The following is a 25,006-nucleotide window of genomic DNA, read 5'->3' as shown; positions in this document are numbered from 1 at the left end:
CATCATTTCTACTTTACAGAAAACAAAGATATCAACCAGCTGTGCCAGTTGAGCTTAAACCTGGGTGTGAGCGTCATATTCTTTGGACCATGCAAAGCCAGCTTTCAGGCAAGGTACAAGCACACCTGCTTCAATACACCTAGCCCATTCAATCAAGAGATATGTTCTCTTAAGGGCCCGATTCACATCCAATGCTTATGTCACATTTCTGGCACACAGAGGTTCTGTGCAAATCCAATTTGTGCATGAAAGACAACCTCTGTTTGAATCTATGGACAGAGAAATCAAAAAACCGGTGCACTTTAATACATGAGACTTCATTTTCGCTAGCAGGTATTAAAGCATTACCTAAAGTTGGAAGTGATAAATGACTATGAACAATTCCATGTGTAATCTTGTTACATTTGAGAATGTTACATTTGACAGGAAAATGTTGACACTGAAAGGTGCCATAGTAGTATCCTCCTATCATTTATGATTTATGATAAACCATTTCAAATAAACAAAGTACCATATGAAATATGCAACATTCACTTCAAAGGAGTTTCTACTTATCATCAGAGTTTTATATTTATGTAAGTACTAGATTGGAATGAGAGTAAGGATATGTTTAACATTTCACATGTGAATTTTCATCCTTCCTTCTTGTTCTCTATTTGCTGTGTCTACTTTAAATCTCCTCTCGCCTTCTTGCCCAAGTTTCGAGCTTGTGACTCATGCCCGGGGTGGAACGGAATCCCTTAAGGTTTTGCAAGAGTGTCGGACGGGGTGCACCGATCTTGACACGCTTACACAAATCTCACAAGTGATGGCAGACTCTGTGTGTGTGGGGGGGGGGGGGGGGGGGAGGGCAAGGAAAGGGGGAGGGGCGGGGCTGGGATATAGTCTTCTTATCCACCTAGTTACCATGAGGATACACAGTGGCACATGGGAGTCTCTCGAGTCCTGGTACACACGGTTGAACTTGATACAATCGCTTGTGTAAACTCATAAGGGATTCATTGCGTGGCTTGCTTTGTATGAACGAATGACCTAGTTTCGCTGTTCAGTGCATGGGCACGACTCCTTTAGTGCGGCATCTTTACGATCTCTCTTTGTCTGTCCGGCTATAAAGCTGCTCATCTTATTCTCCTCAAGTATGGATTTGAAAGACAACTTGCACATTGGCCATGGGAACAGAGCTGTGAGTAGTTGCATTACAGATTAATGTTCCCATGACAAGACTCTTGAAGTTGTGGGGGCACGGGTGCGATGGAACAGAATCAGCGGAGGATCACCGGAGAACATATTCACACATGAACTGGGTGTGACGTTAGGGGACTATATAGGTCTTAGGTATCAAACACACACACATCACCCTGTGAGTTTTATCACATCTCGGTGCAGCCGGAATTTATCATCTTACAGGCCACGGAAAAGCAAGACAGTGCTCACGAAGATTGCATTCTCACAGCGTTTTCAAGCAGAAAGAGAGAGCTTGATAGCCCCTACGTGACTAGGGTGTCCCATTCCACAAAGTTCACCCATTGATACCCTAGGGTACATCTAAGAGGGGCTAAATATTGGGGGATCGCCCCCTTCATACCACGCAAATGAGCTTCTCGGCATGAACAGGGGACCTTCAAAGAAGAACAGCTGCTATCTTGCAATTCAGCTGAATTCAGGCCTTAAAATATTCCCTCCATACTTTTTCCATGCCCCAATTTCATTCTTATTAATTGATTTAGAAATTTAAAACAAACAAATATACTATACAATAGAGAAAATAGATATCCAAAAATAAGTGGACCATTAAACTGGTTACAGCAAGTTCCATACTGGCTTTGAGATACCTTATAAATATATCATCTTTAGCATAATCCACATACAAGTTTTCCAATACAATGAAGTGCACAGTGAACACATACTGCACTACTGTGTGGTGAAGAGATTAATCAATCAAATTGATTGATTCATTATAAGAGGAAACTGAATGGGGGTCATGATTTGACATCTTCATGTCACACATAAACCTGACAGGTGATCTCAAAACATCTTGGCACCTAGCTTCCTTTACTCTTGGCCACATAAAATAAATGTAACTAGAAAAGCACTCTGAGAGCGCAGACCTCTGGCAAGCAGCTAATTCCCACCCAGCCATACGGGTATATGCTGAAAATTTTCAAATTTCCCATTATAGAAGCCTTTGTTAACGTCATCAGCTTCCAGCTGCGCGGCGGCTCCCCCATTCCCGAGCAGAGTACGCGCATAGAGTGCATACATATGCAAACCTCAAATACGGGCAGCTTGAACTCACAAGTTCATTGACCCTATCTGCAAAAAGATAAAACAAACCTTTAAAAATCCATAACAATTCCTGGATCGCTACCAAAATTTAATCATCAGTTCCTTGAGTCATTATCAACTTTCCCTGCAAGTTGCATCCAAATCCATCCACAACCTTTTAGTTATTTTGCACACAGACAAACAAACCAACAAACAAAATAACTGCCTAACAAACAACCCAACGGTGATGAACACATAGCCTCCTTCCTTGGCGAAGGCAATTATGGAAGCCAAAACTGTTGTTGAACACCTTAAAACATCCAAGTAAACGATGAGCTCCAAGCTAATATTTATCGTTAGAGTAAACAGGTGTCACCTATGTGGAGAATATTATCAATTTTCCCCCAAATTGACATTGATCAGTTTTGGTCTGTTGAACGTTATCTCAAGCCTATGATACACATGATCTATATTTCTGCCTAAGATATACCAACCACTCTCTTGGAATTTTCTTCCAAAAATAACCCATGAAACTTGATGATTACCAAATGATCTTAGAAATGCAGTCATATCATACTTCATGTCCTCACCCATTAATGATAGTCATAAACATTTATTTGGAAAGAAATTAATATATTCTAAAAATAAATGCAGACATTTATATGATAAGATTATTAATATCCATAACACAAGATTCAAGTTGAACAAAAGGCAAATGGATTATGTCTATAATTCACAGCTATCACTGTGAGTGCAAGTTTACTTTAACATAAATGTTGCTGACCATAATTGTTGCTCAAGGATCAGGTTAATGAGCGTCATGGCAAATCTTATTACCATCATATAAAAATTGTAGAACTTATTACTCTCAATTGACACTTCTTGGGAATTTTTGAAGAATATCTTTGTGGTATATAAAAGTAGACCTTGCTTGGTAAGGTATTAAACAAGTGTGAGCTTGTGTGTTCGCTTGACTTCTTTTTTTTTTAATGGTTAAAACCTGAATGCTGTAGCATAAACATGATAAGTGTATCTATTCACATGATAGGATTCATTGATCTGTTGATTTAAATTGATGAGCCTGTGGCAAATTTAATCTTTAGGCATGTTTTTTTTTTTTTTTTTAAGTCAGAAAAAAAAATCCTTCCTTTACTGCCCTCTATAGTCAAAGATAAGACAGTTTCTAAACTTCTTCCTCTGTCACAAAATGATTGAAAGCAGTATGCTTCCCCTGTGTGTGTGAAGCCCAACTGAGTCACAGCACAAGGAGACTGAGAAATCTCCAGTCTGCTGCCCTCTAGTGCTGAAAACATTGTAATCATTGCAGCACTTCATGGCCAGCAATTCCAAGAATTCTACATGCCAAGTTCCCCTTGAGCTGCAGATCATAGCATCAACCCAGTTTGCAAAAGTAGACAGCTGATAATTGATTTCCTGTAATTAATAAATGCTACATGAGCCCTCAAACAGCGCAAGTTTTTCATAATAAAAAAAGCAATGTATTCATTCTTACAATTCATCAGTTTGTCTGTTCAATAATTTGTATTTTGGTAGGTACTTATTCATTATTACTATTTTTTTCATCTATTTATTTATTTTTACAGCAAGGAAGAGGCAGCAATTCTAGATTCCTATTCTACACAATATACAGTTCCTCAGCTTGTGATAAGTTGGAACTGACCAAACAATTACATTCAACTTGTAGGTTGGTACTCTCTGCAGTATATACATTGCATGACAGCAGCATAGTGCTCATAGGCTGTGCCAACATGCACTTCACCATAGTGTTGTACAGAGCTAAGGACTGACGGAACAAAATGAATCTTTCACTTTTCTATCGAGCCATCTCCCCTCCCTCATAACTCTCCCCACTGAAAATGAAACACGACATATCAACCGCTAAAAGACAAGGGCTACTTATCCACTAAACTGACAGTGGTTTTGGCTACCAGGGAACACACACTTCAGCAACTCCCATGGACTCGCCTAGGTTGCCTACTGCCCTCTTTTGTTGAGGATCAGACAGTAATTATTTCAGATTTCTTACTCTGCAAATGATAACAATCTACAATGTGTGTACAGTTTCTGCCATCCATTCTTTAGTTTTAGAATGTCGGCTGACAGCATCAGGATTACGGCAGGTAAAACTTCCTGTGATCTGAAAGATGAAATTGTGCGCTCCATGGTAGAGGTACAATTTTCAACAGTCATAGACACTGTGTAGCTACTGCCAGTCTAGAGAAGATCGATTGTGCCTTGCCTGACATAGCAATGGCCAGGAAACAAGCCTGCATTATGTGTACCATCTTCCTTACCTTTCTCTCTTCTTCATCTGGACTGGGAGGTAGCTCCTTTTCACTGCAGGCAGAAGGAAACACACATTTTAAGGCAGACCATGAAAATATGAATTTATCTTAATCATTGCCACAAAACATTCCACAAAATTAATCTTTTTTTTTTAAAGTAAACATTCCTTTGACTTGCTACTGACATACAAAGTATGCTACGAGTAATATTAACCCTGGTTTCTGAAAGACAAAAGTAAAGTGCTCCTTCATTAGGCAAGAAAAAGGAAAATATTTTGAATTCTCTTTATGTTTTTGCCCTACTGTGACATCAAGAAACATAGTCTTTTTATCCAGCAATGCCGGCACATAGATTTCACTATAACTATACAAATTCGTAACTTTTGAATGCTTTGTTCTATTTTCCTGAAACTTAACTGTATGTGTTTTGCTAATATTTCTGCATTCACTGAATCCACATGTATATTTGGGGTGATCCCATCTTACAATAGAATAAATGTGACAAGAAGAGAAGATCTGATACCCCTTTCATAAACTCAATAATGCGGATAATATCCGCATCATTTGGTCGTAAAATCGGAGCGGGGGGGCGGAGAATAATCCGCTTTTTTTCGACCCTTCTATTATCTGCATAATAGCAGCATCGAAACCAGATTTGGAGTTTATGAACGCAAACCCAAATAATGCGGATAATTGCCAGGGTGCGGTCAAACGTCACCTGTCTTTCCCGCAGGAGGGACGTGTGCAGTCACCATGACGATTATCCGCCTTATTCAGGACGGGCGCTCGTAAAAATAATGCGGATAATTTTCAGAGTTTGTGAACGCATTTTTTATTGAAATGTCCGCATTATTCTTAGGCAGATAATTGGAGGGTGAGTTTATGAAAGGGGTATGAGACACCATGTTAGAAAGAGGTGTCGGCGTTACTCACTGTAGGAAACCGTATCGGTCGGTGACCTTGTAGATGATGTAGGTGGCATCTTCCCAAGGGTCTATCTGGGCTCCTTTTTCTCTTCCCTATTAACAAAGACCACACAAGAACACGAATATCATCACCCTTGCTTTTTCAAAGACTTATCCGGCTCTGCGCATGACGTAACGCCATATCAATGTCTGTGTGCCTCAACTGAAGACCCCAACTTTGCTTCAGTTTGACGCATTTTTAAAAAGAAACAGAAAATGATTTAATTCATTAACAATTGTCTAGTGTTCAAATGTCCCAATACAATTGACTCTCACGTGCAAGATACACGCAATTCAACATCAAAGAAGAGAAATCAACTGAAGACCATGTATTATACTCACAAGTGCCACCATCAATGTGGGTATGTGGGACTTGCATATAAGATTTTCTCCACTCAACATAAAACAAAATCAGGTACAGGACATTTGGTTATCTCAATATTTTAAAGCAGAATGTAATTTCATGACACAACTTTCTTTACGCATATATGTCAAAGAAAAGTTGCAATATGACATTTTAGACATATATGTTGAGTATTCGCAACTTATTATCGTCTTTTGTGTAGATTTTATCCATTTTATGATATGCAATATCTCATGCCAACAGAATATTACGGACAGCTCTTATCAAAGAAAACAAAAATCTACAAGGAGGACCATAAAGGACAATTTGCATTTTTAAAATGTCTCCTCTATTCGGTGTTCTATGCTACCTACTGTATGAGAGCAAAGAAGAAACTTTCATTAGAAATGATTTCTTGTCATTTGAGTCCACTTACAATGTGTGCATAAAGAAAGAGCCAACCAGGGAAGTCTGTATTTGTCCTTTTAAGGGATGACTAAAGCTAATGCTATGCAAACAGACACCTGAATAAACCATGTGATCTCAAACTGACATCAGTAAAAAGTTATCAAGGAAGACACATGCATTTGCAATCATGACTAATTCCTTTTTTAAACTTTTTTCCAATAAAAAGATCAAAAACAGGAAGTCCATCTAGGGACCTACCAAACAAATGAAACTTTTCTGGGGAAACTGACAAAACTGTGGGTTCCTCTGAGACCTTGTAGACAGTGGTGATACAAACAAAACAAAACAAAACAATTTTGGCCTCGAGACATACCATTGTATGTCTCAACTATTTTCAACAAGTGACACGCTTTTCTGTTCTTCTTGTGGTTGTCTCTGTCTGAAGATTCTTTTATGTCGTACTAGGCCTCATGACTACATGAAGAAAGAAATGACAAATCTGCATCATTTTAGCTGATTCTATAACTGAGAAGGGATTTCATACAAAGGGATCTATAAAGGCAAAGTGGTCAGAATTATCTTGTCTTTTAGCTGAAGTCATTTTGTGAAAATGTTGTTATATATTCTTTCCCGTTGCCTGACAAACACAGCATCGGGTCATGTGGTGAGTTTGAAGCAGGACGGCTAACCTCCGCAGAACTAAAAACATACTGATGTATCGTAAAACCGTATTTTGAAGGCATATTTCGGTTGGTTGAAAATTGAAGATATTGCCTATACTCTGCATGAAAATTAGTTTGCAATATTTTCTTATTTCTTGACGAGAAAAAAAAAACCCAAAACAAACATAAAATCATACTTCTTTGGCAACACAGCTGAGGTATTCTCAAGCCACCAATACAGACATTCACCTTACAACTGATTGGCAAACTGCCCTTCATCGACATATTTGAAACAAGCACTGATTATTCAATGTTTCAGTAGAAGCCATGATAAAGGGGGAAAAAAAAAATCTTTAGCATATAGATATACTGTAGTCAGGTTGCATTCAAACCCACAATCTGCAGACTACCCCTAACCAGACAGGCATCTCACCCACTGGACTGGACCGCCGAGCTTCCGCTCGACAGCCATAGTGCTGGTTCTAATCCTTACACTACAGCATGCAGCGGATACTGCATCTTTCATTCAAATGAGTGAATTCTTGCATTGTTGTGGACACCCACCTTGTCGTATTTCAGACAGATGTCGTGGCGTTCCTTCTGGGCCCTCTGCAGGGCTTCCATTTCGTGTCTTTCCGCTGGAATAAGAAGTAGAAAAGAAAAGAAGATACTGATCAGCACAGATATGTGGTTTTAATAGTGCTGTTATCTTTTCATCATAATTCTGACTGTTTATAGTTAGTACTAATAAGACTGGATCAAAAAAAAAAATGTCTCTTTCATTTGATGTCTATTTTGGTCTTATCCTGTTGGTGATTTTGATTGAAGGATTATCAAAAGTCTTTGAATTGCTTTAAATCTATACCAAAGAGACTTAAAGTTTAGAAGATTAAGGTAAATTGTATATATCTCAACGAAGAAAATTTGTTTGTGATTTTTATAATTTGGTGAAGATTTAATGAATTCAATTGGCTCTATCTAATCTTTTTCAATTATAACATGCAGCAAAATTGAGAGCTGCCAATTTAATAATGTTGAGAAGATAATTTCTGCTGCAAAGTTTTCAGTATGACTTTAAAGGTTACTGAGGTAAACTGCACGGACTGATGATTAATTCAAATTCCATTACATCTACATCATGACATTTTAATGCATACTATGATGTCAAGCGTCAGAGATGCATGTATGAACTGAGAATCAAATAATTGTTGATGAGAAAACAGCACACACAAACACACACACCCAAATACATACATACATCGTACACACAGTGCATCCCACAGTGATGTACACTGGGAATGAATTGCTGGCAGATTCTAAACATCCAGAAATGATAAAGAAGCCACTGTCAATGCATACTGCCATGTGCATCCTATTCACAATACATACATTGTACACACCGTAACCTATGTACATGTACATGAACACTTAATGGTTTACACACATAATTGCTGACAAATTTAGATCCCTCATTCCTCAGGGAAAAAAGAAAAAATGATAAAATAGCAGAGACTCCAACTCTCCCGTTTTCGACGGGAGATCTCCCGCCGAAAACCCATTTTTGCAAAATCTCCCCTTCTCCCGTTTAAGATTGAATTTCTCCCACCCTGGCTCTGTGTCTCCCGTTGAAAAGGATTTCTTATTTATTGCTATCGTATGTTGAAAAAATAAGCCTTAGATAGCACCAGAGAGCATCTAGAACCCTAGGAACTTTGCGCTTCGCACACATCAACTTGGAGTCTCCCGTTTGCTAGGGGGTTTCAGGCGGGAGAATCTCCAGATCAGAAGGTGCTTTAGGTTGGAGTCTCTGAAATAGGGATATTACAATGAAAAATACAAATGTACAAATATATTTCAAAAAGTCAGCCTGAGAGATTAAAGTCCTTTACAGCATTTGATGACTCTGTGAAGTGCCGTTCTATAGCATTTAAATATAACGCATGCCATTGATGAGGCAATCTTTCATCACAACCACAGAGCTTGTGCAGCTTCTTGTCATTATGGGTTTTTTGTTTTTGTTTTTGTTTGTTTGTTTGTTTGTTTTTTTTTTTTTATAAGACCAAAATACAATTAGAATAGTGACAAAGACAGGCTGCAATGAAACAGCCCATTAACCAACATTGCGTCAAAGGACGAAAACATGGAAAAGAGGAAATAAGATATTAACCATACACTCTTGCATATAAAAAGAAATTATTGTATTCAAAACAAATTATTGTTTGTGTTCAGCCCCATGGAAACAAAGAATACTTAATGATGATACAAATAACACTTATTTAGTTGCCTTTTCAACAAACAAACAAAGTCAGCAAAATGCTTCGCAGAGTTGGTGTCCAGAAATTAACTACTGCCGTATATATCTACATTCTTTTTAAACGTTAGTGAAATCACTCATCCCAGTTCCACAGGGACGGTGTTCGAAACGTTTGAAGCAATGATTTTCAAGCAATTATTACTAAAGTTACTTGTACTCTTGATCACTGAATGATCGACTTGAGGGAAATCAATGGAGGATGCAGATGACGTGATGAAGTACATAGAAGAAAAATCAATCAGAAACAAATGGCTGTGCAGAAAAAACAAACAAACAAACAAACAAACTAGGGTTTGTAACTGTAACATTCAGCCATAGGTATGCCAGGAAGATGTTGTGTTAAAGGTGCTGTCTGGGCACTGTCACCTAGTTGGGGGGGGGGGGGGGGGTAGAACAAGAGTTTTTGTTTTTCATTGTCTGGCAGCTCTATTCTGAGTGCTGAGTGCAAAGATGCTTTCTGTTCCTGGAGCGAAATGGGTGTAAATGAATGGTTATATTAAAAGTAATCCATTTGATATGTCACCAAGGCTTGGACAGCCAGCGCAGTGGCATGCATTTCAGTTAGAATCCATATACAGTACGTGTACAAGCTTTGTCTCCTTACACGCTGTAAGGTTTACATGTGAAAGATACATTTTCTGACAATGTTGTTGATATGTATTGGTAGAGAATATATGCCCCCTCCAAAATAGATATAAAGAATGATATGAAAGTTATAGCCATCCTTCTTGTTATATACACCAACATGCAAACCCATAATCATAAGCATACATTGTACCATGGTACAGATATCCAGTGAACTGAATGTATCAAAGCAAGGCAAAATCTAGAGAAGAATTCCATATTACCTTCTGTTTATTTCATTGATGCAAACACATTATATCTACATTCATTTATCATTTCCTAGATATTAGTCAGTATATAGTACAATGTATATCAAAATTGACTTAAAGAGCATTATAAACAGAGTTGTGCAGTGCTTGTCCACACATGTGGAACATAATCATATTACCCACTAAAAGCGGCAAGACACTATTAAAAAGACATCTATAACTGTCACTGTGGGAATTTAGTCATGTTTGAATATTTGATGCATATTCCAGAAACACAAGAAACATCTCTAGTCAAGGTTGACTTCTCCTGTAATCATAACATTGTTCAGTCTCTACCGGATACACAGAGTGTATAATGTACAGTCATCTTGAATTCCAAGAATTGCATCACATGATGGCTTTATGCTGATGTTGCATCTAAAGTGCACATTGACAATGGGCCAATGGAGGTTGCCCTTAAAGGTACAAGTCATGTCCTTCCTCAGAATAATCTCACCAGCTGCAAAATTTTACCTAAATCTGGCATAAATGGCACTGAATTAGCACATGGTAAATTGAGTGAGAAATACCAGAGAGTAAAAGCAAAACAAAAGTTAACAACACAACATCTAAAAGACATTTTTTTCATTTCTTAAAAACCTACAATGTAGGGGGCTCTCCAGTAACGGCGTGATGACAGATTCTAATACATCACTTTAAATGAAATGTTACAATGATAATATACCATGTAGGCTAATATGTCGTGATACATTCATTTATGATTTGAGTGGGCATATTACATGCCAGACTTGTAAACTCAGTGCTCATGCTCACTCTTCGGCATAGAGTCTTACACTCTCTCCTTTCCCTCAAGAAATAGACTTCAGTATTGTATATAAAGCGTCGAACATCACCGTGATATCGTATGTTACTGCATGACAACAAATTCTGTATCTCCTTGCTTAAATGTAGTCATCCTCCCAAGCTGAAACAAGCCCAGGTCACATTGGCGTAACCCATGATGCTTTGCGAACAGGGGGGGCTACTCCCTTTAAATCGCGGCCGGTAGCCGCATTATCCTGATGACATTTTAAGCATGTAATCTGCGGGATGCTGGAGGCAGAGCGTGCCTTCAGCTGCCGACCGTTCAAACCATGTTGGGGGGGGGGGGGGAACGGACGAAATGTGACAGGGAGAATTCCCGAAAGAAATGCTAAGAGAATCAAAATGGGCAAGGGAAGAACGCCTTGGCACACTATTGAATCTTAATTGTGCATTCAATAACATGCCTAAAAGACTGGAGGAGGAAAAAGAGTTGTCATGTCATGTTTCTGGGAAACCACCGTGTAACATTCCTTGTTTCCATGCAATAGAATATTTGCAATCCTTTTTATTCATTTATTTGTTGAGGTCACTCTGCTCAACACTACATGAATTTACATTGGAGTGTGTGGGTACAGTACAATGTAGGTGTGTGAGTATGTGCTTCCTCAAGTGTGTGCAGTATGTGTGAAAAAGAAAGAGCCAGATTGATTACATTTTTCCTGTAATATGATAGACGACATATAAGTCAACTTCCTCATTGCTACTATCTCATCATGCTGAACTCACGGTGGCAAGGCAGAGTATATCAACTATGCGATTTTTTAAAGTGGGTCAACCGCTTTTGCCCTAATCATCAGACATTCGTGATGGATGACAATCGTCATTGGAGTGCCATGGGGTAATTTTTTTCTATCAATTAACAGATGGCCAATATATAGCTCTATTGCCTGTTCTTTCAGTTATCATTGTACTTGTCTTTGAGCGGGGGTTATTTATGATGAATGGATGGAGGGTGAATCTGTCATACTCCCATCTTCTGCCCTATCTCTCCTAAAGCTCTCTGTCTAAAAGCTGTCTTTGGCTTGTCACATGTTGTACATCTTGTGGTTTATGCCAGTGAACATTAACCCCTGACATGCTTTGCTGGCAAATTGGTACAGATGTCTGCAAACTAAACTATCAATGAATGAGAGAGATTACCTAATCCCTAATCCCTATTGTGTCACCATATCCTTCCCATTGGACTGGGAAACATTAGGCTTTTTCACATCAGCCCGATAAAAATCCAAGCTCAAGATATTTTTTGCGATCGCAGATTAGCGCGCTATATTATTTCCTATTCACATCAGCCCGAACATTATCAGAGAGCATGCTAGTTCGCATTAATTATCCTGCTATTTCGGAAATTTCCCGAGTTGGACTCGAGAAATTTTCTCGATCAGAGCGATAAAATTAGCACGCTAATTTGTATTCACATTATCAAATAGCGCGCTATTTCGTGATCGGGTTAGTTTCCAAAGTCAGAAAATAGCACGCTATTTCGAAACATCGGGCTGATGTGAGAACGCCTACTGCTACACCTGTGTGGACTTGTTAACTTTATAACTATGATGTAATCAGGTTTAGCAGAATTCCTGAATGCTAATGAAAAAGCATAGCAAGTTAAAAGGATAGTCTAATTTTGGTTGGGGTGGCTGGCTTCAGGTTTCCAACTTTTTTTAGAGCTAATGAGAAACCTCTTATGAAATATAAAAGAGCATACAATTCTAAGAGGAATTTCATTTGATGAAAACTGATTTTGAAATGGCTGAAATATCCAAAATAAAGCCATCCTAATAAAAGGTGGGATGCACCATTTATTAGGATGGCTTTGTTTTACTTTGTTTTTGGATATCTCAGCCATTTCAAATTGATTTTAATCAAATGAACTTTGAATTCCTCTTAGAATTGTAAGCTCTTTGATATTTCATGAGTGGTTTTGTAATTGTCTTGTAAAAAGTTAAAAGTATCCCCATCTCAACCAAAACTATACCATCCCTTTAAGCTATAAAAGTGTCTAGGCAAATAAAGGACTACATATATGAGGAATCCGCACTTTCTATTGAAGTTGACTTTTATGAAAGAGCAAAGCCAACAAATATTGCAGTAGAAGTCTCATTCCAATCAGACCCAAAATAACATTTGACATTCAACATGCTGTTTGCAAAGCATTAACAGTGTGGTATCCTCAATCATGATCACATACTCAATTGCACTGTATGTAAAGAGTTTTAGGGCAATGATGCCATGCTTTACAATACTTCCACTGGTTTATACTAAAAAATATAATGCAATTACTTCTTTCTATTTGTTCAAACTTCATTTAATTAAACTCCCTCCCCTTTACAAAGGCTTCACTTTACATCACCACAACTCTGACATTTTAAGTAAACAATATGATTTTCTATTCTTGAATTCATGGCCAATATAGGCAATTCAGAATAGAGTTCAACTTCTGCAATGTTAACCAGTAACATACAATATAGTTCCTTCTTCATAGTGTTGGGCATTCTATGGAAATAAATACTTTTTTTTCCACCACTGGTACTCATCAAACCTTGAGCATCACACACTACTCTGATACGATTTCTGAGAAATGTCATCGATATCATACACCGGTGAGTCCCAACGGAAAGTAGAAGGAAGGATTTAATATCTTGTCTCAAAATGGACATACAGAATAGTGTATCATGACATCATGCAGACATTGTCCTGCAATAGGCATTTATCACTTTCTCTTTTGAAAAAAACTTTTGAAAAAAAAAAACCTTTTTCTATTTGACTGTGAATATCAAATGAAGATTCAGTGACAGAATTACAGATTTTGCGATCAGCCCAGACAAAAATAAATAGATGAAACATTCTATTTCATCTCATTATCTCCTGCATGATACAAGTTTCCTGCCATGAGCTCAGCCACTCATGGCGATCTTATGTCCCCATTTTTAGTGACATGATTCACCCAGTCACATTCTGACCACAACTCTCAACAACACACCTGAATAAGTGGTACCTTGAGCATGTGTTGGGGGTCTACCCCCCCCCCCCACAAAAAAAAAAATCAATTAATTAAATATCCTCAAAATGAACTTTCACTCAACAGTTCAAGTTAACCTACATGGAGTGAAATCATACAAAGAATATGGAAAATGTTTTGAAGAATTTGGATGTAAATAAAGAAAGCTTTGGAACTTCTAACAATTTGCATACGTTCACAAAATCTTAATATCATTTTAACGACTGCAAACCTCCATATAAGTATATCAGAGGGTGCAATGTCACCACCTCACAACTTAAGGTGGATAACTTTCATATTTCCTTCATTCATGTTAAGCATATTTTCAAACGGGAGCACAGACTTCCTTTACATTACTCAAACTTCACGACCAAAAATGGGTATTCAGCAAGAATGTACCCTCGATCCGGCGGAGCCGCCGCAATCTGTGGGTGTCATTGTCGCAGCTCAACAACTTCCGCTGCGCCACTCATGTGTCAACCGGCAATGCTGCCTGATTTCCTGGGGCTCTTGTCTGAGGCAAGATAAGAGTATTGTAGTGCATTTTTGGCACCAGGTACTCCCAAATTCATGACAACATAAAAAACTTGTTTCCAAACAATGCAATAGGTAAACTTAAAGAGGTGGTACAAGTATTGGTTGAGGTAAGAATTCAGCTTTTAACTTTTTGCGAGATACTTAGAAACCACTTCATGACACATTGAAAAGCATACAACTCTAAGAAAAATTAAGTTTTTATTTCATGGAAATCGGTTTTAAAGTGGCTGAGATATCTAAAAACAAAGTAAAACAAAGCGATCTTGATGAAAGGTGGGTTCCACCTTTTATTTAATGGATTGCTTTGTTTTGAATATCTCAGCCATTTCAAAACCAATTTTCATCACATCCACTTTGAATTTCTCTTAAAATTACATATTTCATTTTTCATAAGAAATTTCTAATTATCTCAAAAAATTATCATAAAAGAATGGAAACCTCAAGTTCCCTTTCAACTGAAACTGTACCATCCCTTTAATGGGTAATGTGATACCGGTATATGAAAAGCAAGAAAGACAAAAACAAAATGGGTCCAAAAATTCTTATTCTACTGCAGTTGAGCTGTTTACTCTACAGTGAAATAGACTGGTTCTGTAATGTATTCAAGTTTTATGCTTGCTTTGTTCACAAAATTTGCACTAAACAACCATAAAGTTTGACTGAGGTTTGCCCTATCTAGTGCTCAACAACTATAATGAATTCCTGCCCATGAAACTTAATGGGAGGGAGCAGGTGAAAGAAATGCTTCATTACTAGGCTTTAGGAAATGAAGCAACCATTAATTGCAAAAAATTACAGAAACAGTCTATTGTGATGATATATCTACTTGTAGGCATCAAAAATGCATATCATCAGCTAATTGCATTTATGTGAATAGGGTCACTGTACAGTACAGCCTGTGATGTGATGTACACATCAATGGGCACACACACCCTTCATTTGCGTGGGGCCAAGAATGGCTTTTGTGACAGGTGACAGGAGAAGGCACAATAGCAGTGTAAACTGAATGTACACCGCAGGAATGCTTGGCATGACAGATACACCAGCAGAGTACATTCTGCACTCTTCGCTCATCCTGATGTGAACAGGGTCAACGTAGGTTGCATTCCACAGCATAGGATAGGCACTGACAAGAACATGCATATATATCACTAATACACATCCTTCATGAAAAGTGTTCGACTCGTTTACAAGTTTAATATGGGAGTTTTGATCTAAGCCTGCAGTAGTGTGTACGCTTGTCAGAGTGCAAAATGTCCAAGCATGGTCTGGTGTACAAGTACATGTACCACAGGAGCAAACGTTTGCTTGGGACGAAATATGAAAGAAACAGTACGTTGATTAAACTATAAATATAGCAGCGACTTCATATAAACTTCAGTGGAGACCGACCTACATCTACAGTACTAACCCCACCCCTTTCTGTATCAGGTTCAATTCACTTACAGTCACTGAATGCCACACGCGTATACAAAAATGTAAATGGTATTTGAGTGCTTTGTGAAATGATAACAATACAATCCTCATGCTGAAAACAGCAACTGTATGATCGACTTCCATTCAGATGCCCTTGGAATTTTTGAACAGAAACATTAGAGACATGACCCTCACCCCCACCCCCCCCCCCCCCAAAAAAAAAGTTTGACCTCTAAATAACCCCACTGAGCTATACACTAATCATCAGATCTGAATATTTTTAGCACCAACATCCTGGACAGATCCTGTTATTGTCTCTCTGTCTTTTTCCTTTTAAATCATCAAGTACAGTTATCAATGACACAGAATATCTATGCAAGCATATTTTGCAGAATCCTATTCATACCAAATAGAATGCTGTAATCAGCTCTTTGGGGGGATACATATTTTTGCACTAGGCTGAAGAATTTTTCATGGAACCTTTCCAGAGCCACTATTAAGAAAAACAAACAAACAAACCAAAATAGGAAAGCACCAAATTTTTATCATCCTATTTGACAAACCTCAACCCATTGAGGACAAGTCCCTAGAGTATAATCGGGGAAAATGGGAAATGCATGTTGTAGCAAAATCAGCCCATAGGGTTCAATCTCATAACTGCCATTCTATCCGATACATCCATTTAAAAGACTGGTTTGACGGAACACATTTATAATCAAAGAACAAAGGACGGAATCTGAAATCAGCATGTAGGCCTTTATCATCAAGTACAGAAATGTGGTTTATAATGGGACCATAAATCATTTTGTTGAATGAGGTGTGAAGGAAAGGGGACAGAAATTATGTCAAGCGTACATGATGCCTGGATATCTATAGCTGACAGTTGGAAACTACATTGTACATTTGTCAGTCAGCTGCAGCTTTTTAAGGCACACATGTCCATCTACAAAAATCAATACCTATCGTGATATCAGGCAACACCTGAACGTTTTAAAACGAATGGACAATGAAACTACAGTACAATAACTGTAGCTGTACTTAATCCGACACGTAGAATGATGTACCACTTTCAATGCATGGTTTGTTGGTGACTTTCGAGGGAATAACAGGAGATTTACGAGTGTATACACATGAAAGTTTGATGAGAGATTCGACGTATATTTACAATACTTCATGAGCCGTACTATATGAATTGCATGAAAATGGATTGTTAACAGGCAGCACTTCACGGCTACCAGTACATTGAGATGGAGTACAGTTTTGGTAGTTGTTAGACATGATTGAAAAATTACCAGTACAGGAATTCCTTCTACTTCTATATTGTGTGAAAGCTATATACCATACAACTCTGTGGAATTAAAAAAAAAAAAATCAAGGAAACCTCCATCGTAAAGATATTGATTATCAGCTTTGCGATACGATGTATAATGTAGTACATGGGTAGAACACCTAGATGCATTTTCACACGCTTGCTCCATGCAATTCACAATGTAATTTTGATAATTAATGATTTCTACTCCCACATTGTTATAGTACATACAACAGGCAAAGTTCATGCCTAAACACTGTAAAACACTCCATTTACCACGGTACATGTTTTATGCAAAAATGTTACATTTCAAGATATGACACATTCATCTCCCAAGATGTTGTTGTTGTTGTTGTTGTTGTTGTTGTTGTTGTTGTTGTTGTTGTTGTTGTTGTTGTTGTTGTTGCCACCTAGCATGCCTCAAACGAAGAACCATGATTTGGCATGCACCATTGTTCAGTCCATTATACATTTCAACTCATTCAATAAACCTCACTATAAGACTGGGCGTGACTAATATACAAAAAAAAAAAACAATAATGAATAATGATAATTATACTCAGTGTGGCCGTAATGATAAAAAACAGTAGAGGATTTGTGGCACGAAGTTCACAAATGAGTTTTCAAACCTAAATCCTCTGAATGATTAAAAAAAAGGAATAAAATCACAAACATTGTGCTCCAAAAAGTACACTGTTGACTACATGTGTTCGCACATAATGCATAAACAAGCCAACACTGTGGGGCGGGGTACAATTTATCATGACAAGGAGGAGGTTAGTCGAACTTTTTGCCCTTGTCTTGAGAGATAATTCCAAGAGATGTTTGTGCCGCCAGGAAGAGAGAGCCCGCTGCTGGCCATCCTGCTAATTAAAATCTTGCAGCCGCACGACTCTGCAATTCCGACGCTACCTGGTACACTAGCTACAGAGCATTTCCCATATCCCTTCTCCCGTACTCTTCAGACACAATGTCTGGTCATCATTTCAGGAGCTCTACTATACTCAGGTAGTCTTTTGAATATTACTGGATCTCTGAAGGTGTGCTGTACATTGTACATTCTATTCAGAAGGCTACACAAGGAATCACAACGATAGTTTAAAGAGATAATTTGCATTGTTTTACCCTACACTGCAGACATCATTTATTGTAAATAAGCACTTCTTCATACCCTACAATGTAACATCGAGAACATAGAATTATTTCATCAATTTTGACAAGAAAGCACCCCCCTCCCCTTTCTCCCGATCACCCTCGACAAATAAATGTAATAAAATGTAAATTGTGACGAACATTGGCCAGGAACAGAATCGAATTCCTCAAAATGAGTTTGACTCTTTAAAGTCTTTGTTGTATCATTTATGAAGTCCTTTCAAATTTATCGAAATATGACTCTTCAAAAACGTGGAATTAATGTTAGTTCTTCGAAAAATACTTGGAAACTGTGCCGTTTTCATTATGGCCTTAACTCTGTTTTGCCCGGGGGCAAGATTGTTGTGTGCAATAGCATATGACATTTCGAGGCAGTGGTTCCGAGGAAGTTAACTGTCAACCTTTTCATCTCGAAAGAGTGTGTGGAAGGACAGAGGAAAAAAGCTATATATTCAATGTACTCAGTCCTGTAATCTGACAAAGCATTACCTGTACTGGAACAAACATGAGCACCATTGAAATATTACATGCATTGCTGGCATGCAAAGCACACTAGTTTGCATGGTAAAGTGTGATACCTTTTAGCAAACAAGGAAGTTATTTCATTTCTTGTAAAGCAACAGGGAACTCATGAATTTTGTTTCATCAAGGAAGATTACCTTTTATAGAGACATTATTGCTTGCTGAACAAATTGTATCTTTACGAACTACAAAATGAGATACATCTTCATTCACAATGAATCATGTTGAGACAGGATCGTTTTTGTTTTGTTTTTTTCTAGATTAAAGTTTGTGATGAAATGTTCAAGTTGTCAAAATGATTTTGTTGCGCAATAAGCATTCCAATCTATAAATGGTGAATGTTTAAACCTGACAATTTCACCACACTTTTGAGTGGCCATAGAGACCCTGTTCTAAAGATTTCAACCTTTCTAAAAGATAAAACCACCCACTACTTTGGAAAGGAAAAAAAGCTGGTCTACAGTATGCCTAACTTGATACAGTAGTGTTTTATGAACAACAACTTCCAAATATTAGCGCTTACACCCAAACATTCATGGTCATACACTGTGGGTGAGCAAAGTTTTGTTCTACTGTAAAAAGGCAGAATATGAGAAAACGGTCAAGCGGTACTATCAAAACCAAAAACTATCAACACATCCATAATTTCTGACCAAGTTTTCCTTACTCAGTTTGAAACACTGCACGACTTCAGGGCACTTTGGAGGGCAAGTCCAAGATAACATGCGCGTTACGTATGGGACATTCAGAGACTTTTATGACCTGAAAAATAGTGTTAATGGCTTTTGATCATATTAAACTTTATCATGGTGATTGATATCTAGGAGAAGTATAATCATGCAAAAAATGGAGAAAAATTACCTTCACAATTATATTCTAGAAGAGAAAATATGTGCCGTTACGTATGGGACCAGAAAAATTTTGTTTTTTTGAACATTTTTTTCAACCTCAAAACTCTCTGAAAGTATTTCATTCTACAACTTGTAACTCACTGTGATGAAAGCCACAACACTCAAGATTATCACAGGTAAGTTTTGTGTCATTAGGCAAAAAGCTCTAATTACAGGTTCTAATCAAAGACAGACATGACGTGTTACGTATGGGACAGTTACGTATGGGACAGTTTGTCCCCCATTCATTTAGTGTGTGAAGAACCATGTTTATGGGTATTTTGCATAATTATTGAAGTAAAATCAGTTGAAACTACTCAAATACTGATCCAGATTGTCAAGGAAACAATATTCCCCAAATATTCACCATCCTAATCATATTCAATCATATTTGTATATTTTTATGACCAACCTGAGTATGCATGCCCTTTGTCCCCCATTCGTTTAGTGTGTGGAGAAACATGTTTATGGGTATTTTGCAAAGTAATTTTGCAAAATACCCATAAACAAATTTTTGCATAATTATTGAAATTTAATCAGTTGAAACTACTCAAATACTGATCCAGATTGACAAGGAAACAATATTCCCCAAATATTTACCATCATAATCATATTTAATCATATTCTATATTTTTATGACTAACCTGAGTATGTATGCCCTATTTTTATCAGGATAGTTACTACTGAAAAATTGAATAGTTTAAAGTGTTTACTTCCATTGATGAAGGGCAGTTTGCCATTTCGTTTCGATAAAAACAACTTGACACAAGAAATATTAATTTTTATAAATAAGCAATACCTGCTGCGTGGAACCCCAGTGATCGAGTAGATATATGATGTCTGTCTAGCAGTCAGGTCATTGATTCGAGTCACACCTCAGTATGTATACCCATGAATTTTGTCGTGGCTATTATTGAAACCTGAATAAGGACAATTTGTGTATCACTTGCAATAAAAAAAATCATTTTACTTTATATTCTTTTTAAATATTTATATCACAACCATTTCAAATTGGATCTCCATCACTAAACCTTGAATTCCTCTAGTCTTAGGATTGTATGCTCTTTCGTAATTCATATAATTGGTTTCCAATCATCTCATTAAATGTTGAAAACTGAATCCCCATTTCTGCAAAAAACTATACCATCCCTTTAATGCTGATTTTTCATTGTGTATTTTGCCATTTTCCCCTCCCCCTTTCTGAAAATTATTCAGTCAAGTACATGTATTGTTTAAAGTGTCTATAACTCAAAAAGTAGCTACAATGTTGGGATGCTTTCTTCAGGATGATTGACCATTTGTGTACTGAGAGACCTTCCCAGCTAGCTACATGCATTCACATGCATTATGTATGAGAATGTCCCATACGTAACGCATTTGTCCCATACATAACATTATTTCAATGCCTAATAAAAAATATTCCTTTTACTGTTTTTTCTTTTTTCTATGGTATTTAATTTCTCTAAACAATAAATTAGAACTTTCCAAAAGGGCATTAATATAACCTTAGCAATTTCAGAAAAAACCTAAAAAAATGACCTCAATTTGTTACGTATGGGACATCTCATGATAGGACACGAGCTAATTTGCATAATCATTTGCATAATCCCTAAATTTTCATACCAAGTCAAACTATTTGATGAACTTCTTATGTCCACATATTAATCAAATATCATTTGCTTTCCTTTGAATTAATATGAATTTTTATAAATGTCCCATACGTAACGCTGTGTTTCACATTTATGCAAATGAAGCCCTCGAAATTTGCATAAATTTACGTAATATAATTTTTTCCTCCATGGAAATCAAAACTTCAACTCATAAGCTTCAAAATGATACCAAACATGTCAATATTGAGCAAAGATGAAATTTTGCCTTCTGAGGGGACCTTATCTTGGACTTGCCCTTGATCTCCCTACAATGTAGCTGGATATCTTCCTGTTAGTCGGATATTCCAGTTTAGGCCTATGGTCCCATTATACAGAATAATGCATTAAATCACCAGCACTAGATACAACTTACCTGGTAACCCAGTTTGTAAGCACAATTTTACATGATTACATTTATATAGTCATGGAAGTTTTTGAAAAATGTGTTCAATCTACTAATCATCATTATAATGTTCATTACTGCTTAATAGAATCCTTTCTGCATGATTTGTAATCCCAAATGTTGGCAAATACACATTGACTCATTAGTAAACGACAAACATAAAAGCCATACCAATCACACACTGGTATTATACCGGTTTGCCATGGTAATTGTTTTGGAATTTGCACACACCAATACTGCAGTTCCGGTTGAGTGTAAACAACGATGTAACTCTTAATGGATGGCTGCATGAAGCGGCTTATGTCACATGCTTCGAATTCCTGCGACATGACGAACGTGAATATGGGACGATGAATATTATTCCTGAGGGCTATTTTAGGGACAAGAATGTCAGATAAGCCAAGTGAATGGTGGCAATGTCTCCTCATTGGGACAGCTTGAGTTTCATCCTGGAAAAATAGAACTGAACACTGGAATAAAACAGTATCACTAATTGATATCTTATACTTTGAAAAGATGGTGTGTACATGTATCATTGGGCCAAGGAACTATCAGAAATACACTTAGCATGAGAATGAAGTGCCTTATTGTATCAAACTGTCATTACATATAACTGTATATGGGGAATATTTTGCGAGCTTTTTATTTTTGCGAATTTCGCGAGTCAGATGCTATTCACAAAATTAAAGACAAGCGAAAAGATTGACTCTGATCTCGATATGAATGTGACGTATTGGTATGCACATTTCTCTGTTCAGTTCAGTACTCCACGATCGCCAATCTAACCACTCGTGAAATTGTTGGGAAGTCCCGATTCGCGCTTATTTAGACTCGCTACAATAAAAGGCGTATACAGCAATGTGTTGACAGAAAAACTCAGAAACAGCCTACATCTAAGTATGCCAAACTAGACATAATTTGATTCCATGTTCATCTGTGAAATGGACAGCACTGAATCAAAACGAACTATTAAAAATGCATCATGTCAGTCCCATGAATACAAATTTATGTGGGCACCAATATGCATCGGTATTTCCTTTCAAACATACTGTGTACACTGTTATTTTCGCAAATGATGAGGTCACAGACATTTCCGCAAGATGTTGTTTTCGTGAATCAACGCCGATGCTTACATTAATCCACTAGACATTTTCGCGTGTTGTTAAATTTGCGATCCAACTGTGATTTGCGCAATTCATGAAAATTAAATCATCTCGAAAATAACAGCTTATACAGTACAACTAATACATACATGATTTGACCGCCGGTGGCTCAGTGTTCTCATAGCGGACGCCGAAGTCAACAATTTTTTTATACAAATCATGAAGGAATGCGTTCACACGAGTCAGCATGCTATGTCATATTAATCCACAGTAAGACATGTTGTTGGTTTCCCATTGCATGCAATGACGAGATCTGCAGATTCAACTAAATAAATCCTGGCACAAAGTGGCAATGAATTAGCATGAGTTCTAGCATGGATGCTGGTAAACGTACGTATATTCCCACAAAAACGATTTATATCGATGCTTTGCTACATACGTAATGCATTTGCCAGCATTGCCCCCCTGCCCAAAAATGCTGTCAATAATTGTCAACATAGCTGCAGTATTAACCAATCAAGATCCCTTACTATAAAGTCCACTTAATGAGGTTGCTCTGTCTCATAACAGCAACAGATTAAAAAAAAAGACACAAAAATCCATACATGCAAATTACTGCCATGACATCACCCACACAGGTACTACATCAGACGTGGCTACATTTTATTCATATAAATTGACTGTACTTGTACAATGTGAAACCACAACTACACGAGCTGGGCTACAAATTTGTGATGGCCATCAGCCAGATTACACAACAACAACAACAAGAAAAAACTGTAAAGCATACAACATGACAGAACGAAATTTATTCATCCACCCTTTTCGACCGCCGTCATACATGTATATCACAGCTCTCCAAATGGTTTCTAAACCCTTAAATAGTATCTGTGCAATGGGCAGAAGGGCAGTTGACTAATCATTATCCTGATTTGGGTATACAGTAGATTTCATTGATTGGTATCACTACGGACAGACCGTCAGAGATAGAAAGTACTTCACATCGCGCACGCCAACTTTCTGCCTGTCCCTATGTAATACGTGCCGGGGACATGAGGAGTTCTCCGCACAGACTGCCATGTCATTTGCGCCTGGTGTTAATCAATTTTTCCTAATAGGGGCTTGCTATCAGTGGCTTCATTTATTAGTACCTGGCCTTTTCTGATCTCGCCGTAATAAGATTAAAGATAACTGGACGCTCGCTCACGGGCCAGACTGAGGGTAAAAAAGGAAACATTACTGGAAATTGGGAGGGAGAAGGGGAAGGAATGTTCAAAATGCTCGCTCAAGCAGGAAGGAGAGAGAAAAGGTGGGAGGGGAGGGGGGATTGAAGGAGGTAGAGAAAAAAAAATTAGGCCAGAGCCTAAGCATTGATATGAAGAATTACTCACAGCATCTGTCCCAGAAACTCTGCCAAATGAGAAACAGCATTTCTACACAAACATACACACAATCACACAAACATACACACACTTACACAAACACACAAGCACACACACACACACACACTTACACAAACACACACTTACACAAACACACACACACACACACACACAAACATCTCCATCATCACCAAAACAACATCATTTCTTGCTGACTCATTTTTAATTTTTAATTTTTTATTTTTTATTTTTTGATAAAAATCTCTCCCTCCATCTTTCTCATTCTATATCTCCTATCCAAAGGCTTTGCTCTCCCCCGCAAATATCTATATCAATATCTACATTAGACAGCAATACACTGTGTATGCCACATATTTACGGAGTCTAATCTTTTTTGCAAATCGGGACTTTTCGACAATTTCGCGAGTGTTTACATTCATGATCGTGGAGTATGGTAATGAGCAGAGAAATACATATGTGCACAATGCATTTGTGGCAGGATCAGAGTATTAATAATTGTGCATGTTGTCAAATTCGCAAATAGCACCCGACTCACAAAATTCGCAAAAAAAAAAAAAAAAATGCACGAAATTTATGGCATATACAGTAGCATACATTCTGTATCTCTCTCTCTCCCTCTCTCTCATCTTCTCTGGCCATTCAATCTCATAATCTTCCTATCTTGGAT

At 37.6% G+C, this 25,006-nt stretch overlaps 1 protein-coding gene across 1 annotated transcript in view; it reads right to left on the bottom strand.

The window, feature by feature from the left end:
* LOC139725427 (USP6 N-terminal-like protein) overlaps positions 1–25,006 on the bottom strand; it is a 123,837-nt gene that overhangs the window by 54,059 nt on the left and 44,772 nt on the right. The window contains exons 3-5 of the mRNA XM_071636502.1: positions 7,514–7,587; positions 5,505–5,590; positions 4,581–4,623 (exon numbers count right to left, since the gene is read on the bottom strand). Of these exons, the coding sequence (XP_071492603.1) occupies positions 4,581–4,623; positions 5,505–5,590; positions 7,514–7,587 (203 nt within the window). The remainder of the gene's footprint in view (positions 1–4,580; positions 4,624–5,504; positions 5,591–7,513; positions 7,588–25,006) is intronic.

The sequence above is a fragment of the Diadema antillarum genome, unplaced genomic scaffold, assembly GCF_040938485.1.
Source record: "Diadema antillarum isolate AM-2024a unplaced genomic scaffold, OU_Dant_1.0 seq00000041_RagTag, whole genome shotgun sequence".
NCBI lineage: Eukaryota > Metazoa > Echinodermata > Echinoidea > Diadematoida > Diadematidae > Diadema > Diadema antillarum.
This window is presented reverse-complemented; position numbering and strand designations above follow the sequence as displayed.